Here is a 27,905-nt window from a genome sequence, read left to right on the forward strand (position 1 = left end):
CCTCACTGCCTGTTTTGTACTCCAAGTCTTATTGGAACACAGCCATGTCCATTTGCTAATATGTTACCTATGGCTGCTTTCTTGCCCCAAGGGCAGAGTTACATAGTTGCTACAGAGACCAAGTCCCTAAAAGTCTAAAAAGCCTGAAGTCCGAGATATTTCCTCTCTGACCCTGTACAGAAAAGGTCTGCTAAATCCTGTTCCCCAGCCTGTAACCTTTAGTTAACTTTACCGTCAGTGCATGAGGTTGTACAAAACTAGCTCTGTATTGGAAGTACTTGTAAGAGTGAGGTTCTGTCTTTCTGAGTATGACCTGAATAATATATAAGAATTCTGTGTTTAGGAACCTCCTTATTTTCCATCCAGATCCTGTTCCCGGAGGCTGTAATTTGGAGTTTGATTTAGATATCGATCCCAACATTTACTTACAGTATAATTTCTTTGAAACAACTATCAAATTTGCCCCAGCAAACCTCGGCTATGCAAGGTAATTCTGCCTCCCAACTCCTAAAACTCCTTTTAGGACATGCACGGCTAGCTATTGCATAGATTCAGTAAATTCTCTCAAGATCCATAGTTCTCTTTAGTAAAATCGAATTGTTTACTTATTTATTTTTTTGGAATGGAAATAATTTAAGCCTTGTTACTAATACCCAACTTGTTATCTACAGTTAATATTTTTTTCTCTCCATTCTTAGAAAGGACTAGATGTTGAGTCTTTATTATGAGCCTAGAGGCACATGTTAGTTTTGTAAAGAATTTTAAATACAGAAAGCAGTCTGGAGCTGTGTAGCACTCATGTTTTTATAAGGATTTTATTATTTTAATTAAAACTCTGCCCTAGTTGCTGCTTTAATAGTAATGATAGCTAACACTTGAGTAACATTTGAATGCTCCCTGTGCCTAATCCACAGTGCTGCTGAATGCTGTAGGTTCTTTGTCATTTAATACCAACAATTTTATGAAGAAGGGCTGCTGTTCTTATTTTACAGAAAGGTTCCCTAAGAGTTGTTGAAAGTGACTTGCCCATATAAACACAGCCAACAAGTAGCAAAGCTGGCAATTGACTCAGCATGACTGACACTCATATCTGGTTATTTAACTACAGATTGCCTCTCTTTTCTTCTTCTTCTTCTTTTTTTTTTTTTTTTTTGGTTGTTTTTTGGCTGTGCCAGAGGCATGGAGAGTTCCTGGGCCAGAGATTGAACCCATACCACAGCAGCAACCCAAGCCACAGCAGTGACAATGCAAGATCCTTAACCCACTGTACCATGAGGGAATTCTCCTACCTCTCTTGTCTTTTGATGCCAAACTTGGAATTGTTGTTGTTGGAGAATTTCAAAGTTTAAGCTTTTGGTTCCTTTTTATGGATGAGACCCAAGAGATTGATGTTCAGTCTTGTTGGTTGATTTTAGAGGCACAGCTCCTCCACCGTGTGACATCGAGACGGGCCAGGACTCCAGGTGGAGGTTGCAGTATGACGTTTATCAGTATTTTATGCCCGAGAACGACCTCACCGAAGAGGCATTGCTAAGGCATCTACAGAGAATGGCTGAGGTCCCTCAGGTGAAGGCCAATGCTGTCAAGGTAAATCTGATTCCCACAATTTGTGTGGCCAGATTGTGACACTTCTTTCTGTAAGAGTCATGAAGAGGAGAAGCTACCAGGAACTTATTTTTTTCTTCATTGTTTTCCTGGTCTTCCTGGGATTCTCACTTTTTTATTTTGCTGTCATCTTAGGAGTCATTGCTAGTGATATTCCAGAGTAATGTTTGCTTTTTTTGGTCTTTTTAGAGCTGCACCCACCACATATGGAGGGTCCCAGACTAGCGGTCTAATCGGAGCTGTAGCCACCAGCCTATGCCACAACCACAGCAACGCCAGATCCAAGCCTCATCTGAGACTGACACCACAGCTCATGGCAATGCTGGATTCTTAACCCACTGAGCAAGGCCAGGAATCAAACCTGTATCTTCATGGATGCTAGTCAAATTCCTTTCCGCTAAGCTACTGAGCCACTACAGGAATTCCAGTGTTTGCTCTTGAGGAGATGCATGTGAATCATGTTACGTTTTAGTTGCAGTCACATCTATTACCTGGTAATCTTGAGGTATGGATGGAAGTGGGTAGTAATTTTCTATGTATTCCCATAACCATTAGATTAAAAAATTTGGCAAGTATAAAAGTTGTAGTGGGGGTCTTTTGATTTTTTTGTTTTTTCTCTTTTGGCTTCCCCAAAGCATATGGGGTTCCCAGGTCAGGGACCAGATTCCTGCAGTCTCAACCTATGATCCTTAACCCACTGTGGCGGGCTGGGGATCAAACCTACCTCCCAGCGTAGCAGACTTGCACCACAGCGGAAACTCCAGGTTAAGTGTTTTGATAAAAAATCATGTGCAACAGTTTAGGATATGCATGTTCTCATTAAGATTTAAACCCAAATGCAAAGTCTCTAACTTGGAACAAAAATTTTCTCCGAGCTTTTGAACCCCTAACTCTCTTGCTACTCTAAGTGTAGGGTACAGGCTGGCAGCATTCATTGTCATCATCTGGGAGTTGGTGACAGTTGTAGACTCTTAGGCTTCACCCCAGACCTACAGAATCAGAATCTGTATTTTATGAGATGCCCAGGTGATACCTTTACACATGAAGATTTGCGACTCATGCTCTAGGTCATTTTTGTAGAAGGCAGGACTTATCCTTATGTCTTGAAAGGTGCCTGATACCAGTCTAATATATAGTCATCCTTCAGTCTAATTGTGGATGGGTAGAGTTTTTCTGTCTGCTCTGATCTTCCCAGAAAGTTGTAGGTTGTCAGATTACGTAGAAAGAAGTGATTGAAATGGGGCATATGTGAGTAGTCTAGGGGCTCAGAGCAAGATCTCACTTCGTTGCTGTGTCCCCTGGCTTGTCATTGCCCCATGCTAAGAGGGAGCATTGTACAAGAAAACTTGGTGTGCTTAGTCACAAATTAGGAAGTTTGGACTCTACTGGGCAAGTTTGTCTTTGTGCATAGGAAATTGTGAAGACCATTTTTATTCCCATGAAAAATGTAAAGATTTCATGCAACAGGGCCTTTTTAGGTTACCTTTTAACTTTTGATTAAGTGTTAGGATGTCGTGTGCCAGCATTTAAGGAAACCCTCAGCGAGTAATGAGGGCATGTGATAATGACTTGGGAGCCTGTCTGAAGAGGCTCACACTGGCCAACTCTGAAATAGTTCAGTCCTCAAAAAAACCGTGATTAATTATAAGTCTTGAATACATAAAAACATGTCCATACCCATACTTAAAGAAAAAGGAAAAATCCTCAGTTGCTACTATTGGAGAAGAGTCTTATATAACATTATTCTGAAATTTGATAAAAGGAAGGAATTTACCCTGCCTTTCTTAAAGGAGGAACTGTGAATTCATCCCCAATTGATGAGAGAAAGCTCTTCTTTACAGAAAAATGCCAGCTAATAAATGTAGAAGGAATAATAGATTAGAAAATCACCACTTTGTGACCCTGAATGAAAGAATTCAGGCTAGGATAATCTGGTGAGAGAGTGCTGGAATAATAGATTAGAAAATCACCACTTTGTGACCCTGAATGAAAGAATTCAGGCTAGGATAATCTGGTGAGAGAGTGCTGGGGGACAGGATATTCCCAGGATGCCTAAGTGGCATCCTCAGATGAATGCTAATTGCAAAGGGAAAACGACTTCAGAGAGGAGCGATCTGACGGTCTCTGCCTCAGCCATGTGGTCAAAGTTAGGTTCACTGATGGTGGGTCACCTGCATTATATGTTCATGTGAATGCAAGCAGACAATAGCACCATCACCATGGAATATTCTAGCAAGACACATTTCACCTGAATTCCTGTTTATAGGAGTTCCTGTTGGCAAGAAATGCATGGGATAAAAGTACAGCTTAGACACCGGGACCAGAGTCTGACCAATTCAGATTACGGAGTGGTCTATAAAATGATTTTCTTAGTCTCTCAAAAGTCGCTGGGGAGTTCCCATTGTGGCTCAGTGGGTTCAAAACCTGACACAGTGTCCATGAAGATGTGGGTTTGATTCTTGGCCTCGCTCAGTGGGTTCAGGATTTTGAGTTGCCACAAGCTGTGGTGTATGTAGCTCACAGACATGGCTCAGATCTGGCATTGTCGTGGCCATGGTGTAGGCTGGCAGCTTCAGCTTTGATTCACCCCCTAGCCCAGGAACTTCCATAGGCTGCAGTTGCAGCCATAAAAAGAAAAAATTAAAAAAAAATGAAGGTCACTGGGCGGGTGGGAGAAGGGTGGAGGGAAGGATTGTTCTAGATTAGAGAGATTGGAGATAAACACCATGCATTAAACTTGGTTTGATCTTGGTTAAGGGGGAGAAGAGCTATAAAATCCATTTGAGAAAATTTGAGTATGGACTGTGTATTAGCTAATAAGAAATGAGTATTTTCTTCAGTGAGCTAAGGTATTGTGGGCACCTAGGAGAACATCCTAGTGCTTAGTACCTTGCTACTCAGAGTGCAGTGGGTGAATGCATAGCATTGCATCCCCTGAGAGATTCTTAGAAAAGCAGAAGTCAGGTACCTCTTCTGACCAGAAGAATCGGAACCTAAAATTTAACAAGCTCCCCAGTGATTCATTCATAGGCCATTAGAAACACACTGTTAGGACATGCACATGGAAATATTTGGAAATGAACATCATGGAAACGAACACATGTAACTTACTTTAAAATGGTTCAGGGGTTCCCCCCGTCCTAGCTCAGCGGAAGCTAATCTGATTAGTATCCATGAGAATGCAGGTTCAATCCCTGGCCTCTCTTAGTGGGTTAAAGCTCTGGCATTGCTGTGGCTGTGGTGTAGGCCGGCGGCTACAACTCCAATTCGACCTCTAGCCTGGGAACTTCCATATGCTGCAGGTGCCACCCCCAAAAGACAAATAAATAAATAATAAAATGGTTCCGTCAAAAAAAAAACCCCAATGCATATATATCTATAGAGAGAGAGAGACGGAGACAAAGACAGAGGCAGAAAAGCAAATATGGTAAAATATAATAAGAAATGTTAACATTTTGTTGGACTTGACCAATCCTTTGCCCAGAAAACATACTTTTGAAGGCTATTTTTATTTTTATTTTATTTTTTGCTTTCTTTTCTTTTTAGGGCCATGTCTGTGGCATATAGCTAGGGGTTGAATTGGAGCTACAGCTGCCGGCCTACACCACAGCCACAGCAATGCAGGATCTGAGCCACGTTAGTGACCTATACCACAGCTCACGGCAATGCCAGATCCTTAACCCACTGGGTGAGGCCAGGGATCGATCCCACAACCTCATGGTTCCTATTCAGATTCGTTTCCACTGTGCCACGACAGAAACTCCTTGAAAGCTATTTTTATTTTTAATTTTTTTTTTACATTTCAATGAAAATTTTTTATTAGCTTTTTGGATAGAAATGGGAATTTATTTGCCAGGGAGGATGATCCCATCGTACTTCTGCTAGAACCAGCGCATGGCCTCCTCTTTGCTGATTCTGTGTTTGGCCCCAGTGCAACCTATCCTGCACTTTTTTCTTTTTTTATAATTTTTTTTTTTATTTTCCCACTGTATAGCAAGGGGGTCAGGTTATCCTTACATGTATACATTACAATTACATTTTTCCCCCATCCTTTCTTCTGTTGCAACATGAGTATCTAGACAAAGTTCTCAATGCTATTCAGCAGGATCTCCTTGTAAATCTATTCTAAATTGTGTCTGATAAGGCCAAGCTCCCGATCCCTCCCACTCTCTCCCCCTCCCATCAGGCAGCCACAAGTCTCTTCTCCAAGTCTATGATTTTCTTTTCTGAGGAGATGTTCATTTGTGCTGGATATTAGATTCCAGTTATAAGTGATATCATATGGTATTTGTGTTTGTCTTTCTGGCTCATTTCACTCAGGATGAGATTCTCTAGTTCCATCCATGTTGCTGCAAATGGCATTATGTCATTCTTTTTTATGGCTGAGTAGTATTCCATTGTGTATATATACCACCTCTTCCGAATCCAATCATCTGTCGATGGACATTTGGGTTGTTTCCATGTCCTGGCTATTGTGAATAGTGCTGCCATGAACATGCGGGTGCACGCGTCTCTTTTAAGTAGAGTTTTGTCCGGATAGATGCCCAAGAGTGGGATTGCGGGGTCATATGGAAGTTCTATGTATAGATTTCTAAGGTATCTCCAAACTGTTCTCCATAGTGGCTGTACCAGTTTACATTGCCACCAACAGTGCAGGAGGGTTCCCTTTTCTCCACAGCCCCTCCAGCACTTGTTATTTGTGGATTTATTAATGATGGCCATTCTGACTGGTGTGAGGTGATATCTCATGGTAGTTTTGATTTGCATTTCTCTTATAATCAGTGATGTTGAGCATTTTTTCATGTGTTTGTTGGCCATCTGTATATCTTCTTTGGAGAAATGTCTATTCAGGTCTTTTGCCCATTTTTCCATTGATTGATTGGTTTTTTTGCTGTTGGGTTGTATAAGTTGTTTATATATTCTAGAGATTAAGCCCTTGTCGGTTGCATCATTTGAAACTGTTTTCTCCCATTCTGTAAGTTGTCTTTTTGTTTTCTTTTGGGTTTCCTTTGCTGTGCAAAAGCTTTTCAGTTTGATGAGGTCCCATGGGTTTATTTTTGCTCTAATTTCTATTGCTTTGGGAGACTGACCTGAGAAAATATTCATGATGTTGATGTCAGAGAGTGTTTTGCCTATGTTTTCTTCTAGGAGTTTGATGGTGTCCTGTCGTATAGTGAAGTCTTTCAGCCATTTTGAGTTTATTTTTGTGCATGGTGTGAGGGTGTGTTCTAGTTTCATTGCTTTGCATGCAGCTGTCCAGGTTTCCCAGCAATGCTTGCTGAATAGACTTTCTTTTTCCCATTTTATGTTCTTGCCTCCTTTGTCAAAGATTAATTGACCATAGGTGTCAGGGTTTATTTCCGGGTTCTCTATTCTGTTCCATTGGTCTGTCTATCTGTTTTGATACCAGTACCACACTGTTTTGATGACTGTCTATCCTGCACTTCTTGTCTGCGATGCTGAAACCTGGCCTACCCAGCACCCACATAGAAGCCCAGGCCATAGATACCAATGTGTGGATCGTATCTGATCCCCGGATCCATGTGTTCTTGGATCCCAAAACCAAAGTTTCCAGTATCGAGAAGTTATTTTTTCTTAACTCGTGCTCTCGCACCTTTAGACCTTTCTCAAGTATTTCTTTTGCCTCGGCCCCACGGACTGTGCAGTGGATGGCAATCTTTTTGCTTCTCCTGATGCCAAAGGATCTGACTATTTATCTGTCTAGCTTTGGAGAACACAGGAGTCTGGCCTGTGAGCAACTCCAGCACCTTGGCTGCCCGGGTCAGTCCGTCTCCACTCTTCCCCACGCAGGTGTTGAGGCAGAGCTTACAGATGCAAAGTTCCCACATGGGGTTCTCCTTTTCACCTTGATCCTGCCCGTGATTGGAAACCTGAAGGCTATTTTTAAACAGAAGTAATTTACTCCTGAAACTGTTTCCTTTTCTCACTTCTGCTATTAGGAACATTCCTGGTTATTAGGGCTACATGGGGCTTTGTTTCTCCTAGTATATGTATCCCCTATCTATCTAAAACAAACAAATGAAAACAGCCTTTAAAAGGAAATTGTTAAAGTGAAGGACTGCAGCAGAACACAGCTGCGTGTGTCCAGGGGACACAGCAACAAAGTGAGTTCTTACTCTGCAACAAACTGAGCCTCTAGGCTACTCACATATGTCCCATTTCAGTCATTTCTTTCTGCGTAACCTGGCAACCTACACCCTTCTGGGAAGATCAGAGCAGTATAGGAAAACTCTACCCATCCACAATTAGGCTGAAGGATGATTTTGTAGAAAAGACTAATGTCGGTACCTTTCAAAACATAAAGATAAGTCCAGCCTTCCACAAAAATGATCTGGAGCATGAGTCTCAAATTTTCATGTGCAGAGGAACCACCTGAGTATCTCTTAAAATACAGGTTCTGCTCCCATAGATCTAGGGTGGAGCCTGAGAGCCTGCAACTCTAACAACTCCCAGATGATACCAGATAATGCACAGAGACCACTGAGCAAGATCAATAAGGTTCCTGCCCTTCTGTTGCTTACAACCTAGCAAATGAGAAAAAAATTTTTTGCTTTGTTCTAACTAGCATTTACATGTTATTTGTTTCACATTTTAATTAAATTATTAACATATACAAAATCTTAAAATGCATTTCCTGTAAGAGCTTGTTCATATTAGCACGTACAGATGGTGTAGGACAATCTTTTGACAAAGCCAGGTGGGTTGGCAAAGTAGTACATGCAGGATGAATAAACAAGGCCCTACTATAGAGCATAGGGCACTGCATTCAATATCCTGTGATAAATACAATGGAAAAACGTATGAAAAAAGGGAGTGCTGTGGTATAGGTTGCAGACGTGGCTCGGATCTGGTGTTGCTGTGGCTCTGGTGTAGGCCAGCAGCTGTAGCTCTGATTAGACCCCTAGTCTGGGAACCTCCCTATGACACGGGTGCAGCCCTAGAAAAGACAAAAAAAAAAGAAAAAAAAAATTCGTATAGATATAATTCGATCACTTTGCTTTCACTTTATAGCAGAATTTAACACAACATTGTAAACCAACTATGCTTCAATCTGAAAAAGAAAAAAAGCCAGGGAATTCCCATTGTGGCTCAGCAGGTTAAGAACCCAACTAGTATCCATGAGGATGTGGGTTCGATCCCTGGCCTCTCTCATTGAGTTAAGGATATTGAGTTTCTGCGGATGTGGCATCAGCAGCTGCAGCTCTGATTGTACCCCTAGCTTGGGAATTTCCATATCCCACAAGTGCAGAACTAAAAGACCAAAAAAAAAAAAAATTAAAAAAAGCCAGTGGGTTGGTGTATATTTTAAACAAGATTTATAATTTTATATTAGAATTTAATATCATGTAATAGAGGTTCTGACAGAAAAGTTTGTGGGGTTTGTTTTTTTGATCTAAACACTAATCATGTCTTTTTTTTTGGCCACAGGTGGTTACCTTAACAGCTGATGATAAGACAATTGTTTCTTTCTCCTCCCTTTGGGGACAAGGTGTCATTTACAATGTCATCGTTCGGGATCCATTTCTAAATACATCTGCAGCATACGTTCCTGTTCACACGTATGCTTGCAGCTTTGAGGCTGAGGAGGGTAATTGTTTTTCCCTTGGTGAGTATGTGGGTTTAAAGTGAAAATCCTTCTTGGGCTTTGCAGACCTGGTACAGAACTTAAGGATATTTTAAAATGCCTCTGTCTCATTCATTCATTCACTCAGCACATGCATTCTGGACGCCTAGGTTACTCCACTCTCTGTTCTAGGCACTGGGATACAGCAGTGAACAAAACAGACCAAACACCTGCCCTCCTGGAGCCTGCATTTTAATGGAGGAGATGAGACAGATGAGATACACATATGAAATATACAGACCTGAGCTAAGTGAGGAGGGCTAAGAAGCAAAAATTAAGTAGGAAAGAGAGATGACCAGTAAGGGTGAGAGAATTTAAGAAAGCATAGTTAGGGAAGCCCTTGCTCAACAGGTAGCTTGAGGGTAAAGACCCAGTGTGAGTTAGGGAGTCATGCATGCGTCCCTGGGGGATGTGCTAGGCGGAGGGGACAGTGGTTCAGGGCCCTCACCTAGGAGCCTGCCTGGTGTCTGCAGGAGCCTGAGGCTGAGAGAGGTGCCACTTGAGGGCAGCTCTGTAGGTCCTTGTTTGGGCTTTAGCTTTTTTTTTTTTTTTTTTTTTTTTTTTTTTTTTTTTTTTTTTTTGCTTTTTAGGGCTGCACCCTCAGCATATGGAGGTTCCCAGGCCAGGGGTAGAACCAGAGCTACAGCTGCCGGCCTACACCATAGCCACAGCAGCTTGGGATCCAAGCGGAGTCTGCAACCTACACCACAGCTCATGGCAATGGTGGATCCTCAACCCACTGAACGAGGACAGGGATCGAACCTGCATCTTCGTGGATCCTAGTCAGGTTTGTTAACTGCTGAGCCACGAAAGGAACTCCTGGGCTTTAGCTTTTATTTGGAGTGAAATGAAAAGACATTGGGGAGTTTAAGCAAATAGTGCCATGGCTTGACTTGTATTTTAATCAGACTACTCTGGCTGCTTTTTTGAGAAAAATCAGGGGCATGAGCAGAAACAGGGAGATTTATTTGCACACCATTGTAGTACCCAGAAGCAAAGTTACAGTGGTGGGGTGGGTGTTGCAAGGTCATTCGGTGTGTATGCACTTAGCATTTTATTTTGAAATAGTTTCATAGAAAAGATGGAAAAATTGTTCACAGAGTTCTGCATAATCTTCACCAGTATTTCACAAATGTTAGTTAATATGTCATGCTGCTTGCTTTTTATTCTCTCTTTATCTATATTATACACATACACAATTTTCCCAAAGTGAGAGTAAGTTACAAGCATAAAGACCCTTTTGCCCTATTGATTTCATTATATAACTGTAGTAAAATGATCAAATCACAGAGTGAACATTGGTATACTACTATCATTTAGCCTATGGATGTTATCCAATTGCACTGGTTATTCCACTAATGCCCTTTATTGCCAAAAGAAAACTTTTGTCTGGCGTTCACTTCAGGATCACACGTTGCATCACGCTGTTTCTGCTGTCTTTTATCTGCTGTGGTCTGGAACCATTTCTCAGTGTGTTTTTGTCTTTCAGAACTTTATCTTCTGGAGGAGCACAGGCTACTTTTGTAGAATGTCCTCCATTTAGGTTTAGCTGATGTTTCCTCATGATTAAGTTCAGATTTTGCATTTGGGGCATAAAACCAAAAGAAGTGGTGGTGTGTATTTTCGGTAGTAAAACTAGTACTTGGATTACTTGGTTGGGGTACTTAGATTACTTGGTTGGGGCATCTGCCAGTTTTCTCCACTGTAAAGTAACTATTTTTCCCTTTGTATCTTTTGGGGAGATAACTTTGAGTGCAGGTAAATATGTGCTTCTCAAACTCACTTGCTGGCTTTAGCATTCAGTGATCTTTGCTCAAAACATTTACTACCAGCTGGCATTTTTCTACATTTATCATTCTGTATATGTTACAGAATGGCAGTAGGAAAGGTAGGGGGTCTAAGGACTGAGCCCAGGGTGCCCCAATGATTAGAAGTTAGGAGATTGGGAGTTGTGGCTCAGCGGGTTAAGAACTAGACACAGTGTCCATGAGGATGTGGGTTCAATTCCTGGCCTAAGGACCTGGCATATGCCAGAAGCTGTGGTGTAGGTCACAGATGCAGCTCAGATCCAGCGTTGCTGTGGCTGTGGCGTAGGCCTACAACTGCAGCTCCAATTCGACCCCTTGCCCAGGAACTTCTATATGCTGTGTGTGCAGCCCTAAGAAGAAAAAAAAGAAAAAAAAAATCAGGGAATTGAAAAAGAGCCCACCAAGGAGGAACCAGATCGGAAAAGGAAGTGGCTTTTGAAGCTAAGAGAAGAAAGTGTTTCAAGGAAGAGAATGCTATGCTGTGTCCGATGCTGCTTAGAGAGTAGCTGAGAAAAGAGACTCGAAAACGACCACTGGGTTTAGCAACACGGAGGCCAGTGGTGCCAGTGAGAGCATTTTAGGGAAGCCTGACTGGACTCAGTTCAAAGACAAATAGAAGGAAAGAAATTGGAAAAGGAGTTCAAAGAGTAAATTGTGTCAGTTGTATTCAAGCCAGGGATTCATGTCTGCTCCCCTCTGCCAGAGCTGTATCCCACCAGGTCATCCACTGCCATGGGCAAGATCCCTGAGACACACAATTGCAGGAGACCAGGCAGATGGAAGTTCTGTACTTTTGACCCATGGGCTGGATCTTGTCTGGGTTCCCTCGCTCCCTTTTCCTCAAACCCTTTGGTCCAGGGCCGCTCCTCATCAGAGATCGCGCTGGGTGCTGTCTTTCCACATTAGGCCAAGGAGAAGGAGAGCTCCAGTTCTGTTGTTCCTCCAGCTCAGATTGAACCCTTCCGGTGATGTGGGTCCTTTTGCTTTCATTTTCAAGCTCCGTGCATGCTGGGATGCCTTTCCTGAGCTTGGAGTAGGGAGAATGGTTCCACATTGCTTTTTTTGTTTTTAATGTTTCTTTTTTGGCTGCCCTGTGTCATATAGAATTCCCTGGCCAGAGACCAGATCCGAGCTCTACTTGTGACCTATGCTGCACCAGTGGCAATGCTGGATGCTTTAACCCACGTTGCCAGGCAGGGATTGATTGAACCTGCATCCTGGCGCTGCAGAGATGCCACTCATCTCGTTGCACCACAGTTGAAACTCCCACATTGCCTTTTAATCAAAACTCTGGCCTGTGTCATAATCTACAGTGATGCTGTGATGATTAAAAACGATCTATGGAGTTCCCGTCATGGTGCAGTGGTTAATGAATCCGACTAGAAACCATGAGGTTGCGGGTTTGATCCCTGCCCTTGCTCAGTGGGTTAAGGATCCGGCGTTGCCGTGAGCTGTGGTGTGGGTCGCAGACGTGGCTCGGATCCCGTGTTGCTGTGGCTCTGGCGTAGGCCGGCGGCTACAGCTCCGATTGGACCCCTAGCCTGGGAACCTCCATATGCCAAGGGAGTGGCCCTAGAAAAGACAAAACAAAAAAACAAAAAACAAAAAAAACAAAGCAAAAAAACGATCTAAACGTTGGCTCTCCTCCATTCTCCCATCCCACTCACCCCTTTGTTGTCATTGTTCCCAGAATTCATCCCTTGTGTTGTCTCTGGATCCTACTTAGGAAACCCTCTCTCTTCTCTGGTTTTGCTAATATGTTACACTTTTTCTCCCTTTTCTTCCTGGTACTATGTGTGGTACATATATATTTTTATATGTTCATATATGTTTTTGTATGTTCCTGGAGGAACATATCTGTGTGTGTCATTTTTTTCTTGTGTTGCCGTCTTTGGTGATTATACTTGCTGGAAACTTCCACTAGATTTTCCCTTGAAAAAAATTCTCCCCTGAACTGCACGTTTTTGGTATAAAGATTGAATCATAGAATAGCAGTCAAACTGCACGTCTGAGATGAGCAGAATGTGGCAGTAATCCTCATTTCTTCTTTCTTTTGAGCTTTTCATTCACAGATAAACTGATGTGTAGATAGATTTTATGCCCTATAAATTCCGGTCTTCTATCTTGTGTTCCTGATCACAATGTAGGTCTTCATGGGGAGTTCCTGCTGTGGCTCAGCAGAAATGAATCTGGCAAGTATCCATGAGATGCAGGTTCCATCCTTGGCCCTGCTCAGTGGGTTAAGGATCTGGCATGGCCATAAGCTGTGGTGTAGGTCACAGAGGAGGCTCAGATCCCACGATGCTGTGGCTGCAGCTCTGATTTGACCCCTAGCCTGGTAACTTCCATATGCCGTGGGTACAGCCCTAAAAAGAAAATAAATAAATAAATGTAAGTCTTCATTGTTTCCATCTGAGCACTCAAGTACTTGATGTGTTTTGATTTGTGGCTGGTTTGTAACACATTTCACATGAAATGAAATGTTTTGGTTTTTTTCTTTTTTGGTCTTTTTAGGGCCATACCCACGGCATATGGAGGTTCCCAGGCTAGGGGTCCAATCGGAACTGTAGCCACTGGCCTACGCCAGAGCCAGAGCAATGCCAGATCCAAGAGACATCTGCAACCGACACCACAGCTCACGGCATCCCTGGATCCTTAACTCACTGAGCAAGGGCAGGGATCGAACCCGCAACCAAATGGTTCCTAGTCGGATTTGATAACCACTGTGCCACGACAGGAACTCCTTAAACCTCTTTTAAGTCATTGTTCCCCCTCCTTCTCGCTCCGTTTTTTTCTTGTAGTTTATTTGTGAAGAAACAGAATTATTTCTTTTAGGCACACTCCCCTCTTTTCCCTCTTCCTCTCCATCCCTTGCCCCCAAGAATGTCTCCGGGTCTGTGTTGTGAACTTCTCTTAGGAAGCAGTGTTGTCTGGTTACTCTTTTTATTATACCAGCAGCCATTGGTAATCATTGCTCACACAGAGTAATTCATTAAGGGTGGGGAGGGTGTTTTTAAAATAAATTATTTATGTATGGAATAAATTATTGTCAGTTCACTTTGCTTTTTTCATGAAGCTTTGTTCTTTATTAATTAAATACAATGTATCATATCAGATGTAAAATAATTTTCATTATTTTTAGGAAGAGTATCTACCAAAGTGTTCTTCACTCTTTTTGCCCTCCTTGGTCTCTTCATTTGCTTCTTTGGACACAGATTCTGGAAAACAGGTATTTCCTCTAAGGCCTCGTGGTCCTTTTTCTTAAATGCTGCTGGGGAATTTATGGTGTACAAGGACAGAAAGCAACTGGTTATCTCCACTCTCTTTGTAGATTTGAGGTCTTTCATAATGATTCCACCGAGTTACTCCGCATTTTTATATTTTCTCTCCTCTCAACAATGGAGTAGAACCTCCTCTTATTAAGAAGAAAATAAAATTTGATTTGTGCATTAAACTTCTTCAATTACTAGTTTGACTAGCTGACCCAAGATTACCAATTAGAAATCAGGACATCTCTTTAAAAATGTATATGGGAGATCCTGCTGAATAGCATTGAGAACTATGTCTAGATACTCATGTTGCAACAGAAGAAAGGGTGGGGGAAAAACTGTAATTGTAATGTATACATGTAAGGATAACCTGACCCCCTTGCTGTACAGTAGGAAAATAAAAAAAATATATATATATATATATAAACAAAAAAAAAAAGAAAAAAAATGTATATGGATTTTGGTAATTGTGGTTGACACGGTTTCTTGTATATCAGGCTGCATGTCTGCAGGGTACAGTGAGGTTGGAATGTTTGCACAGTCCTGGGAGGTTCAGACAGTAAATGAACTTCACTATCTGCTCACTAAAATCTAGTGGGGGGAGCAGAATATACATAATATTCGTTGAACGGATATGAATTCTTTGGGCTATCTTTTATGTAACTAATATTGCCATTACTTTAAAAAAAATCCTTATTTAATTCATCTGCAAGGAGTATAATGGAGCATCAAGGGGAGAGTGGATATAACTCTGACCTTATGAAACTCTTTAAAGTTGCTTTAGTAAATCATTTGAAATAGCAGCTCCTTTCCCTCCCTTACTGTATTTCTTTTTTCAGAAAATTATTGATTGAAAAGAGAATATTGTGAAGACTATTTAACTCCTTAAGATGTAGAATGATTCTAGAAAACAGAATTTCAGGGTTAGGCTGTATGTAAGTTCCCAAAAATACTATTAGGTTTTTTTGATGGGTGAAGACAATGGTTGATGTTCACCCTCCACAGGAAAGGATGATTTAAAAGAAGACATAAAAATCACATTTTGCTTTGAAATGTTTTGTTTTGTTTTTTTACCTTTCAAATTATATTTTTGCTGATGTAACAAATTGAACTTTAGTGTGTAATTTCAGATCAGTACAATGACAAAGGTACTATTTTCGTTTTAAATAGGAAGTATAAATATATTAAGACAAGCTGTTAAATGAACACTTAACAACTTAATTGAAGTTGACCTATGGACAAGAAAATGTATCCAACAGTTAATACTGTAATATTATATCCCTGTGATAATAATATTTACTACCAATGACCTCTAAGTTTTTTTGCCTTTTCGGTAACTCTTTCTCTTCTCTGAATGCCCTCATGAGTAAATTCTGGGAACATAAACATGATTTGTAGATTAGACTTTTAAATTTCATTTACTAACCATAGTTTGTGGTTTTTTTTTTTTTTTTTTCCTTTCCTGGTGGTTTGCTACTAGAACTATTCTTCATAGGCTTTATCCTCATGGGATTCTTCTTTTATATACTGATTACAAGACTGACACCTATTAAGTATGATGGTAAGTGAATATTATATAGTTTGATTGTTCAAAAAAGAAAGTGCTGTGTTTATAACCACCTTTCCATCTACAGAGTATTGTTTATCATATCCTTATGTGTGTAAAATAACTAGTCACCTATAGGCTACACCTCTTTTCTAAACTACTTATTCAGACCTTCTCTCCTGGGTTTTGTTTTTGTCGTTTTTCTTTTTCTTTTTTGGCCACCCCGCAGCCTATGGAGTTCCTAGGCCAAGGATCAAATCGAAGCTTCAGTTGCTAACTGTGCCCCATCTGTGGCAACGCTGGATCCTCAACTCACTGTGTCAGGCCGAGGATTGAACCTGCATCCCATTGCTGCAGGGACACCACCAATCCCATTGTACCATGGTGGAAGCTTCTCTCCTGGGTTTTTAATCTGCACAGTTAAGTTCTTGGTACTTAAGAGAAATGAAGGGCCATACTGATTATAAACCTATGTTCTAGCTATGTGGTGTATTGATGACATGACATTTACAATAATCAGAATGTTAAGATTTTCTTTTCTTTTCTTTTTTGCTTTTTAGGGCTGCACTCTCGGCATATGGAGGTTCCCAGGCTAGGGGTCTAATTGGAGCTGCAGCTGTTGGCCTACACCACAGCCACAGCAACGCAGGATCCAAGCCACATCTGTGACTTACACCACAGCTCACGGCAATACCAGAACCTTAACCCACTGAGCGAGGCCAGGGCTCAAGCCCAGAACCTCATGGTTCCTAAGTCGGATTGTTTCTGCTGCGCTGCGATAGGAACTCCAAGAATGTTAAGATTTTCTTTACCTGAACACAAACACAACCCTTCCTTCCATGTCACATGTAACAGGATACTTCTCCCTCAGCCCCAATGATAGGTTGTACCAAGCCATGCCTGTCACTAGTCCTGGGAGGTTTAGCTCCCAGCTGGTTTCTAGTCTCAGACCAGGCTCCTCCCTGGAGAGGGCCACGCCATGCTGATGCACCCTGGGTGCCCAGCCATCAGAAAGAATAAGGCTAGCTCTGGTAATGGTCTTGGATATACAAGCATGCAGCAAGAAGAGCTGCCTCTAATCAAACCGTTCACCCTCTCCCCTTGTGCAGTCCGCCTGATTCTGACAGCCCTCGCCGGGAGCATTGGTGGCATTTGCTTGGTAGCTGCCTGGTGGCGATTTGGGATCCTCGTGCTCTGCATGCTGTGTGTCGGACTGGTGCTGGGGTTCCTCGTCTCGTCAGTGACTTTCTTCACTCCACTGGGTAGGAGATGTGTAACTGATGGTTTGTGTGTTCACTCCATTGTTTCGAAGACGTCATTTCAGCTCTCCAAGACACATACCACCTTGGCCGGGACCTGGGGCCCTCTCCTGGAGGGTTCTGGAAATTGACCCTGATCATGTGGTACTTTAAGAAGGATCAGTACTAATAAGAATCCCTCTTTCCTCAAAGGCACCCTGTATAATGAATTACAAAGGTCTTTGGAGGTAGCTTTGAACCTGTTGTGATGGGGGGGGGTGTTTCTCTTAGTTGGAATTAATGGAGATAAAGGAGGTTCTTTACATGCGACAGAATGGTGGGTTTTCCCTTTTCTTACTTTAAATCCTAGAACTCTTTCTTCAAGTGAATCTTAAGCATAAGCCCAGTGTATCCCACAGTTAAATTTGGTGCTGCTCTGATGGCAGCTCAGTTGGGAACCTGGTGCTTTTTTCCCAGTCTTCTCTTGTGACCCTAACCTCTGCTCCCACCCTTTGCCAAACCCTGAGTATTCCTAAGGTACCCACTTGTAGTCATCCTAGGGCGGTAGCACAGGGATGGTCCTGGGGATTTATTTATTTATTTATTTACTTTTTGTCTTTTTAGGGCCATACCCTCTCGGTTTATGGAGGTTCCCAGGCTAGGGGTCAAATCAGAGCTACAGCTGAAGGCCCACACCACAGCCACAGCAACGCCAGATCCGAGCCTTGTCTGCGACCTACACCACAGCTCATGGCAACGTCAGATCCTTAACCCACTGAGCAAGGCCAGGGATCGAACCCATAACCTCATGGTTACCAGTCAGATTTGTTTCCACTGCATCACAAGGGGAACTCCCTGGGGATTTTTTTTTAAAGTAATTCAATTTCTATTAATTTTAAAAGTCTAGTTGACTTCTAAGTTAACTTCCTTGTATCGGGGAGGAAAAAAATTTTCTTTTTACCCTTTTAGGGTCTTTGCCTGCTCTAATAATTAAATTGACATAAGACAGGTTGATAGGAGAAAAACAAATTTAATTTCCTATTAGTGGAGTCCCATAAAAGTATAAGCCTCAAAGGTAGTTAAGCAGTTGAGGCTTATCTGCTATCCTAAGCTAAGAAATGAATGGAGTTTGGGCCTTTAAATGGGAGGAGGGCAATTCACAGGATCAAAAGAAGATCATATGTTTGGTAATAAGATGCTTGAAGTTCAGTTAAGTCTTTGGAGATCAAAAGTTATCTCTGCTAAATGCTTTCTTCCCGTGCCCTGATCTAAACTATTTTAGGCATCTAAGGGAGAGAAAAGTTTTTCCTGAACCTGCTGGGTCTTGATTGCCTTTAGCTCAAAATAATGCACATGACCCAAAAGGCACGTTTTGGGGTGCCCTATTCTGTTCCCCTTCATTTTGCAGTTGTATAATTCCTGATTATACAACTGACATTTACTGATTGTTGTCAAAAATGCAAAAAAAAAAAAAAAGTATCTACACACTACTGTATATAGAATAGATGAACAAGAAGGACCTACTATGTGCCACAGGGAACTCTATTCACTATCTTGTAATAATATATAATGGAAAAGTATCTGAAAAAGAATAGATTTATATAACTGAATCACTTTGCTATACACCTGAAACTAATTCAACATTGTAAATCAACTATATGCCAATTTTTTTTTTCAAAAGGAGTATCTACATTCAGAAGTACTCTATTATGCTATTTCCTTCTCATGACAGTGCTTAGTTCTTATATTACAATATCAGATACAAGGTGATGGAAATGTTAGATACAAGATTAGCTATCTCTGGAGTTCCCGTTGTGGCTCAGCAGTAAGGAACCCAACTAGGATGCATGAGGACTCGGGTTCAGTCCCTGGCCTCGCTCAGTGGGTTAAGGATCCAGCATTGCCATGAGCTGTAGTATAGGTCAAAGACGCAGCTCGGATCTGGCATTGCTATGGCTGTGGCATAGGCCAGAAGCTGTAGCTCCGATTTGATCCCACCTGGGAACTTCCATATGCCTCAGGTATGGCCCTAAAAAGACAAAAAAAAAAAAAAAAAAAAAAGGAATAGCTGTCTCTTGAGGCAGTCAACTCTTGAAAACGCAGGATGTAGAGTGCAGTTTGTTCTGTAAAGATTTTTTTTTAAAAGACCAGAGAGAGCTAGTGACCTGTGTGTTTACTGACCATGGCAAGCAAACTTATAACCAAGTTCATTCCGATAGGGTCTCCTATCAGTAGCTTTTTATCTGTCTGCAAAGGAGCATTATTTAGATTTGGCTAAATGACAGATTCACAGGATTGTTTGTTGAAAATGCAGATTCAGAGTTCTACTCTAGAAGTGCTAAATCAAATACCACTTAGTGAGTTTCCCCCTTTTTGTTAGAGGATGGAGGGAGGATAGAATTTTTTCGTAGTTAATGTGTTAAACTATCTTTGTTTTGGAGGAGGAGCGCACATGCAGCATGTGGAAGTTCCCTGGCCAGGGGTCAAACCCGAGCCAGAGCAGTGACCTGGACCGCTCCAGTGATAGAGCCATATCCTTAACCCACTGCACCAGAAGAGAACTCCCCGAACTATCTCCTTTTTATTTATTTGTTTATTTATTTATTGCTTTGGGGGGGGGGCGTGAATGTGCAGCATAAGGGAAGGTCCCAGGCTAGGGGTCAAATTGGAGCTACAGCTGCCGGCCTATGCCACAGCCACAGCAGCGCCAGATCTGAGCCACACCTGCAATTTACACCACAGCTTATGGCAATGCTGGATCCTTAACCCACTGAGCAAGGCCAGGAATTGAACCCAGGTCCTCATGGATACTAGTCAGATTCATTTCCACTGCACCACAACAGGAACTCCCAACTGTCTTATTTTTAGTAGTTAATGTATATGAGCTATCTCACTGCTCAAGGACATTTAGAGTGAGTGTCTCCTCAATGAGAGTGGATGCAAAATCATATTTTTAAGCATTTGAAAATATTTGGCTGACCTCTCAGATGTAATTAAATTACTTTTAAAACTACCTGATTCTGTGGTTAGCAAAGAGCTTGTACTCTGAGGAGTTCCTACTGAGGTGCAGCAGGTTAAGGATCTGGTGTTGTCTCTGCAGCAGCTCTGGTCTCTGCTGAGGCATGATATAGATCCCTGGCCTGGTGCGGTGGGTTAAAAATCTGGTGTTGCTGCAGCTGTGATGTAGATTGAAGCTGCAGCTCGGAACTGATCCCTGGACCAAGAGCTTCCAAATGCCAAGGGTGCAGCCAAAAAAAAAAAAAAAAAAAAAAAAAAAAGAGAGAGAGCTCTTGCTTTGGGTTTTTTTCTGTTTTTTTTTTAGGGCCACACCCATGGCATATGTAAGTTCCCAGGCCAAGGGTCAAATCAGAGCTGTAGCCCCCAGCCTGTGTCATAGCCACAGCAACACCAGATCTGAGGCATATCTGCAACCTGCACCACAGCTCACAGCAACGCTGGATTGTTAACCCACTGAGCGAGGCCAGGGATTGAACCAGGGTCCTCATGCATACCAGTCAGGTTTGTGACCACTGAGCCATGATGGGAACTCTCAAGAGCTTATACTTTGAAAGAGTCATTGTTTACCTGCCTGGCATCATAACTGTTATTTTTTTTTTATTTTTATTTTTTTGCTATTTCTTTGGGCCGCTTCTGCGGCACATGGAGGTTCCCAGGCTAGGGGTCAAATCGGAGCTGTAGCCGCCGGCCTACGCCAGAGCCACAGCAACGCGCGATCTGAGCCGCGTCTGCAACCTACACCACAGCTCACAGCAACGCTGGATCGTTAACCCACTGAGCAAGGGCAGGGACCGAACCCGCAACCTCATGGTTCCTAGTCGGATTCGTTAACCACTGCGCCATGACGGGAACGCCATAACAGTTATTTTTAAGCCCTGGGTTCCTTTTTCTTTAGAGCCACATGTGCAAAGGTTCATATAGTTGAACTAGAGAATATGATCTATCCACTGGCTTCACTATGGCATGTTTCAGTTTGCTTTCTGAGACTGTGGGGTCTCCAGGCTAGATCCCCTCACTGCAGAACTCCTGCTCTTCCAGGATACATGGGTCTCAAGAAAGAGGTCACCTCCAATTGGACTGAGGGATGGTGCCAGAGTCAGTATTAAATAATTGTCAGGTTTATAGTCTTGTTACTTAAATGTAGTTTACAATGGGAATTCTAATGTATCTGTCCTGGGTCGCCCCAAGGTGTGCACCTTTTGGAGAAGGGATTAGTAGGGCAGGTAACTGGTCAGCTCTCCTCCTTCCTGATGCCTGAGGAAATCACATTTTCCAGTGTGCAGTAGCCGGCAGGACATGCACTGATGGTAAAAATCTATTAAACAGATTTTGCTGCTTATATTGGGATTTCATATGGTTAACTCTGAACGCCCCTTCCTGGTATTTTTTTATTTTGCAGTACAAAAATCATGTAATTAGGAGTTCCCATCATGGCACAGTGGAAACGAATCCGACTAGGAGCCATGAGGTTGCGGGTTTGAGCCCTGGCCTCACTCAGTGGGTTAAGGATCCAGTGTTGCCATGAGCTGTGGTGTAGGTCGCAGATAAGGCTTGGATCTGACATTGCTGTGGCTGTGGTGTAGGCCGGTGGCTACAGCTCCAATTAGATCCCTAGCTTGGGAACCTCCATACGCCAAGGGCTTGGCCCTAAAAAGACAAAAAGATGAAAAAAAAAAAAAAAACTGAAAAACAAAACCATGGAATCGTAGAAGTGTATAGCCAGGAAGGATGATTTGGAGATGAAGTGATTCATCCTTCTCATTTTATGGGTCAGAAAACTGGGGTCAAATTGGAGCTGTAGCCACCGGCCTTGTGTTACAGGTCTTGTGTTACAGCTGGAGAATGGAAGAGCTTGGACTAGTCCAGCCTCTTCTACATTATCCTGGTAATAAATGCAGAGCATTTACCTGCTTGATTTTCCTCCCACTCCTCCACCTTCTTAGGACACACCCCTCAAGAGATTGTGTTGACAATTAAGTGAAAAAAATCAGTTCAATTCAAATTGCCAACCTATTCCCTGGTTGTTACCTTAAACCTTCGATGTATGTCTCTGCTCACCTGTTAAGAAAATGAAATTTAACTTGGTGAACCTGTTGTTTACTCTTGATTTCTTTTTGCTCTTCCAGGAAATCTAAAGATTTTTCGTGACGATGCTGTGTTCTGGGTGACCTTCTCCTGCATAGCTGTTCTCATTCCAGTGGTTTTCATGGGCTGCCTGAGAATAGTACGTGTTTCATCTGGTCAATTTATTCATCCTGGTGTCCACAGGATGAATAAATTGCATCATTTCACTTATTGCATCATTTTGCATTTTTATTCACTAAAGCGAGCCCTCTGATAATCCATATCAGATGACTGACTTTAAATAGCCTCATTACTGTGAAAGCAAGAGAAGTTCTAGTTGTGATTATCATGCTGATTTTCCGTCAAGTAGAGCAGATCTTCACACTTAACAGTGGGAGCAGAGAAGGTAGGGCTTATGGTAATGCAGCAACCTGATGGATCATTTGTTTTCAGGGTCTCTCCAGGAGAACAGTTCTTTGTCTAATTAGAATTAGTATTTGGAGTTCCCGTGGCGCAGTGGTTAACGAATCCGACTAGGAACCATGAGGTTGCGGGTTCGGTCCCTGCCCTTGCTCAGTGGGTTAACGATCCAGCGTTGCTGTGAGCCGTGGTGTAGGTTGCAGACGCGGCTCGGATCCTGCGTTGCTGTGGCTCTGGCATAGGCCGGTGGCTACAGCTCCAATTTGACCCCTAGCCTGGGAACCTCCATATGCCGCGGGAGCGGCCCAAGAAATAGCAAAAAGACAAAAAAAAAAAAAAAAAAAAAAAGAATTAGTATTTATTGTCAAAGTTTTTTCACAGGGAAGATATTTTTCAAGATGAGGAAAACTGTGTTTTACAAACTGTTGGTATTTTTGTTTTTGTTTTTTCTTTCTTGGCTGCACCTATGTGGAAGTTCCCAGGCCAGGGATTGAATCCCAGCTGCAGCTGCAACCTACCACAGCTGTGACAATGTTGGATCCGTAATCCACTGTGCCACAGTGAGAACTCCAAACTGTAGGTGTTGAAGGTTGTTTTCAGTTTATCTTTTTTTGTTGTTTTTTGGTTTTTGTTTTTTTTGTTTGTTTTCAGTTTATCTTTTCAGATGACCTTTATTCAGCTCTATGACTTGGTCCCTCTTCAAATACGGAAGTGATTCCTTGGGATTGAGGCTCAGGAATGATGAAAGTTAGAAACTGTTATTGTGCTCCCAGAACTGACACCTAAACACTTCTTCTCTTCTGCAGCTGAACATACTGACTTGTGGATTCATTGGTTCCTACTCGGTGGTCTTGGCCATTGACAGTTACTTGTATACAAGCCTTTCTTACATCACTTTGAATGTCCTCAAGAGAGCGCTCCACGTGGATTTCCGCAGAGCTTTCGTAAATGTGCCTTTTCAGACGAATGGTAAGACCAAGAACCAGGGTGATCAGGTTCCGTGTTGCTGTGAGCTGTGATGTGGGTGGTGAACGGAAGAGCTTGAACTAGATCCATCCACGGCTCCAATGTGGTTTTGCTGTGGCTGTGGCATCAGCCAGCAGCTCCAGCTCCAGTTCGACACCTAGCCTGCGAAACTCCATATGCTGCTGCTGCTGTGGCCCTAAAAAGACAAAAAAAAAAAAAAAAAAAAAAAAAAGAACCAGGGTGATCATCAAATAGGAATATTGGCCCACGTGTGCAAACAAGAGCCCTTAGTAGCCAGGTTGAAAGGTTAACTGGATAGCAAGAATAAACTCTCACCAAACCATAAGAGCCCTGTGTTAACAAGAACTTCTGATCACAGGAGCTAAGATAAATGAACTTTGTGAAGATGTTTCTAAATCAGGATTACTCAGGTTTACCTGGGCAATCCCAGTTGTGAGGGAAACACTGAGAATAAGGCTGTTTGGCACCTTAGAAGGGGTGGGGTGAGGAGGGGGGTGAGAGCAGCAACCTAGTGTTTAAAGCTGTTTTCTTGTTTCCCTCTTATAAAGAAGCACGTGATTTACTAGTCAAAAATGAAAGTGATTTTCGATCAGTAGTTATATTGTTTCCTCAGTTTTAAGAGTCTACCCATTAAAGATTTTCCATTAACTTTTTGAAAAACAAAATGACTGTTAAATTACATGTTCACAAAGCCTATAAGATGTGTTGGTTTCAGAATGTTAAAATAGGGAGGATGGCAAAACAGATCTTAGAACTGAAGATAGAGAAGCACAATCGTGCTGGTTTTGAATATTTAAGGGCAAATCTTTCCTTCTGCTATCCCGAGCCTGCCCTCATTGTTTTGGACATGATGGGAGAGCCTTTGAAAATCCACGTATCTTGGAAGTTTGACAGTGTTTTGCCAAGCCTTTTCCTGGATGCTTAGTACAATTTGTTGCATCTCTTCCTGCATTTCTGTATCCACAGAGACCATACAATATTCTGCATCCTATTGATGAGTGGGATGGGACCCCATTTAGGGTGAAATGGGAAAAAAGTGCAAGGTGATGTCTGATGTTCCTTGATGTAACTTTGTGAGGGATCATTGCCTTTCCCCCCTCCTCTGGCAAAACATGACAAACAGCTCTATCTGTGGGCACCAGTCATAAAATATGGAATTTGGAGTTCCTGTTGTGGCTCAGTGGTTAATGAAACTGACTAGGAACCATGAGGTTGCGGGTTCGATCCCTGGCCTTGCTCAGTGGGTTAAGGATCTGGCATTGCCCTGAGCTGTGGTGTAGGTCACAGACGCAGCTCGGATCCCGTGTTGCTGTGGCTCTGGCGTAGGCTGGCAGCTACAGCTCCGACCCCTAACCTGGGAACCTCCATATGTCACAGGAAGTGGCCCTAGAAGAGGCAAAAAGACAAACAACACAAAACAAAAAAACAAAAAACAAAACAAAATAAAACAAAAATATGGGACTGCTACATGATCCAAACAACTAATTCCTTTACAACCTATCTGGACTTTCAAATGCCTGTTGTGGGAAATTCTGAATTTCCTCGCTCATTCCCTGGCTGGTGAGTGAGGACGTACATGGATGCTTGGACAAACTCACCAGGAAGCGTCATAGTAACTGAGAAAAGATGATCCAGGTTGAGGCAATGAAAGGTTGTGTTAGATCTCTGTTAGGTTTTCAAATAGAGTTCCAACGGTGCTTTTCTCCTGTTTTTCAGACTTTATTGTCCTGGCAGCATGGGGGATGCTGGCTGTAAGTGGAATTACGTTACAGATTCGAAGAGAAAGAGGGCAGCCGTTTTTCCCTCCCCACCCGTACATGTTATGGAAGCGCGAGCGTGAACGCAGAGTGACGAACATTCTGGACCCCAGCTACCACATCCCGCCCCTGAGAGAGAGGCTGTACGGCCAGTTAGCCCAGATCAAAGCACTCTTCCAGAAGGAACAGCCAGCCGGAGAGAGAACGCCCCTGCTTCTATAGATGCCAGAGAGCTTGGTCTTTGTGATCTTGAAGGACAACCCAGGCACCACTGCACATTGGGTGTTTCTGCCCTGGTGCTTCAGCAGTCTCTGGGGCAAGTCTGCTAAGAACCCGGCCTCTGTACCTGCTTTGTACAGTTTTGTGCTGTTCTTATTGAGAGAGCCTAAGGGTATGCCAGGGAGGTGACAATAACCCCAATGGAGAGGGAGGACGATGGCCAGAAAGTTAGTGGTAAGGAGGTTTTTCCTTATGACTGAATACTTAAGAAATTATCTTTCGATCTGTAAATATATGTCAATTAATTCCATTAAATAGATGCACACACACACACACACACAAAGAAATTTAAAAAACAATTGTTCTCCTGTAAAGCCCTGGTGTTTTCTTTTTATATAACTCCTTGAACAATTCTCTCTTCTGAGTCTGTCTAAATTCAGGGCTGGGGCATGGAGAGTGGTTTTTAGTTAAGGGTTAGACTGAGTTTTTATTTGCTACTGTTTATGGAGGTTTAGGGATTTGATACTGCACCTTTGAACTTCAGAGTACAAAAGAAGGAGAACTAACTTATTTTCTTCCTAAAACCTGTCTGAATACCTTGCACCTTTCTTACTACCATATTTTATCCAGAGGTACCCTTTTGTTCCTTTTTAATTGTGGTAAAATACATATTTACCGTATCAATCATTTGTAAGTGTATAGTTCAGTAGGTGGCCCTTATCTTTGCCTTTTATTGCTTAAAATAGTAATTTAACTAGCTGAATTATTTCAATTATTTGACAATGCCAACTTATATAGATAACAGAACTTTTATATAGATGCTTTATTTATATTCCAGATAAAACATGGCCTTTTGTTTTCCTTTCAAGGCCTTAAATAGTGTCGACCACTGATCTCTAATTTAATCTGCATTAGATGACATGAATTGTTTTATTTTTAGGAAACAGATTGGCTCCTAGCATCATCTATAGTCCCATTAATAAGAAAACCTTTTGCATTTTGTGTTCTTTCTGCTAAACTTGTTAGAACATTGATATAAAATATAGTTTCAGAAAATTTCTGTATGAAGTCTTTGTACTTTCTGTTTTAAAGTGATGAGGAGGGAGTCAGAAAGGATTAAGGTGTTTAAAGAGCTGCTTTTAAGGTGGGCCTTGGATTCTGTAAGGAGAGTCCCTTTGGTTTTGACTTTGTTCCACCACAAGAAAGCACCGGGGTGCCCTGGGCTGCATCCCTACCCCTCATGGTCTTTTCTCTTAACCGTCAGAGCCTCGCCGAGGTTCTGCCTTGAATTTGATGACTGTGACATGCCCAAGTGGCCTTGAGGTCTATTATGGTTGCTGCATTCCCATTTGTGAGTTAACCACTATTTAAATGATGCTGCTTTTAAGAGTTTTTCTTTTTTTGTTCACACCCTCAGCATGTTCCAGGGGCAGGGATCAAACCCACACCACAGCAGCAACCTGAACCACAGCAGTGATGATGCTGGATCCTTAACCCAATGAGCCACCCCCCACTTTAAAGAGTTTTCCAAATTATAATAGGTATTTGAAGTTTCAGATAACTGAAGTTTTCAACTTTTGCTTTTAAAAAAAGTGTTTTGGGGAGTTCCCGTTGTGGCACAGTGGAAACGAATCCAACTAGGAACCATGAGGTTGTGGGTTCAATCCCTGGCCTCTATCAGTGGGTTAAGGATCCGCTGTTGCCACGAGTTGTGGGGTAGGTCGCAGACGCGGCTGGGATCTGATGTTGCTGGGGCTGTGGTGTAGGCCAGCGGCTGTAGCTCTGATTGGACCTCTAGCCTGGGACCCTCCATATGCCACGGATGCAGCCCTAAAACGCCAAAAACAGAAAAAAAATGTTTTGGAGAGGCTGAAACAAAATGAAAAAATACATTAAAAATATAATAAAAATATATTAAAAAATCATTTTTGCTTTGAAAAAAGTATACACAGGTGTTTGTTTACTATTTATTTTGTAATCTTCCTTGTTTCTATGACTTCAGTAACGCTTAAAGTTGAAGAAAAATGTGTGGTTTTGTATTAATAATTCACTGTAGGGATTCTGGATTCTGCTGTATCGTAAATTCTAACAAAGGTACATGGAATGTTTGAATTTTTTCCTATACCATGAAAATGCACTGTCAGTGAAGACTGTAAAGACAGACATAACTTTTCTTGGAGGGGGGAGACGAATTGTTTAAAATTTTTCATGATAATTTGTGAGTAATAAGCCATTTTGTATAATTTTTTAAATAATAAATACCTATTTTGAAAAAAAAACGCATGAAGTCTTACTACAATAAAATTCATAAAATTTTTACCAACTGTGT

At 42.1% G+C, this 27,905-nt stretch overlaps 1 protein-coding gene and 1 pseudogene across 3 annotated transcripts in view; one reads left to right on the forward strand and one right to left on the reverse strand.

Annotated features, from left to right (window-relative positions):
• TM7SF3 (transmembrane 7 superfamily member 3) overlaps positions 1 to 27,893 on the forward strand; it is a 43,260-nt gene extending 15,367 nt beyond the window's left edge. For all 3 annotated transcript variants that reach the window (XM_001925025.7, XM_021092165.1, XM_013997785.2), the window contains exons 4-12: positions 367 to 487; positions 1,416 to 1,587; positions 9,055 to 9,232; positions 14,201 to 14,287; positions 15,808 to 15,888; positions 16,983 to 17,135; positions 22,256 to 22,353; positions 23,420 to 23,582; positions 25,317 to 27,893. In XM_001925025.7, the coding sequence (XP_001925060.3) occupies positions 367 to 487; positions 1,416 to 1,587; positions 9,055 to 9,232; positions 14,201 to 14,287; positions 15,808 to 15,888; positions 16,983 to 17,135; positions 22,256 to 22,353; positions 23,420 to 23,582; positions 25,317 to 25,579 (1,316 nt within the window). In that variant the 3' untranslated portion in view covers positions 25,580 to 27,893. The remainder of the gene's footprint in view (positions 1 to 366; positions 488 to 1,415; positions 1,588 to 9,054; positions 9,233 to 14,200; positions 14,288 to 15,807; positions 15,889 to 16,982; positions 17,136 to 22,255; positions 22,354 to 23,419; positions 23,583 to 25,316) is intronic.
• Positions 6,932 to 7,571, reverse strand: LOC102161181 (annotated as a pseudogene).

This window comes from Sus scrofa, chromosome 5 (assembly GCF_000003025.6).
Source record: "Sus scrofa isolate TJ Tabasco breed Duroc chromosome 5, Sscrofa11.1, whole genome shotgun sequence".
Classification (NCBI taxonomy): domain Eukaryota; kingdom Metazoa; phylum Chordata; class Mammalia; order Artiodactyla; family Suidae; genus Sus; species Sus scrofa.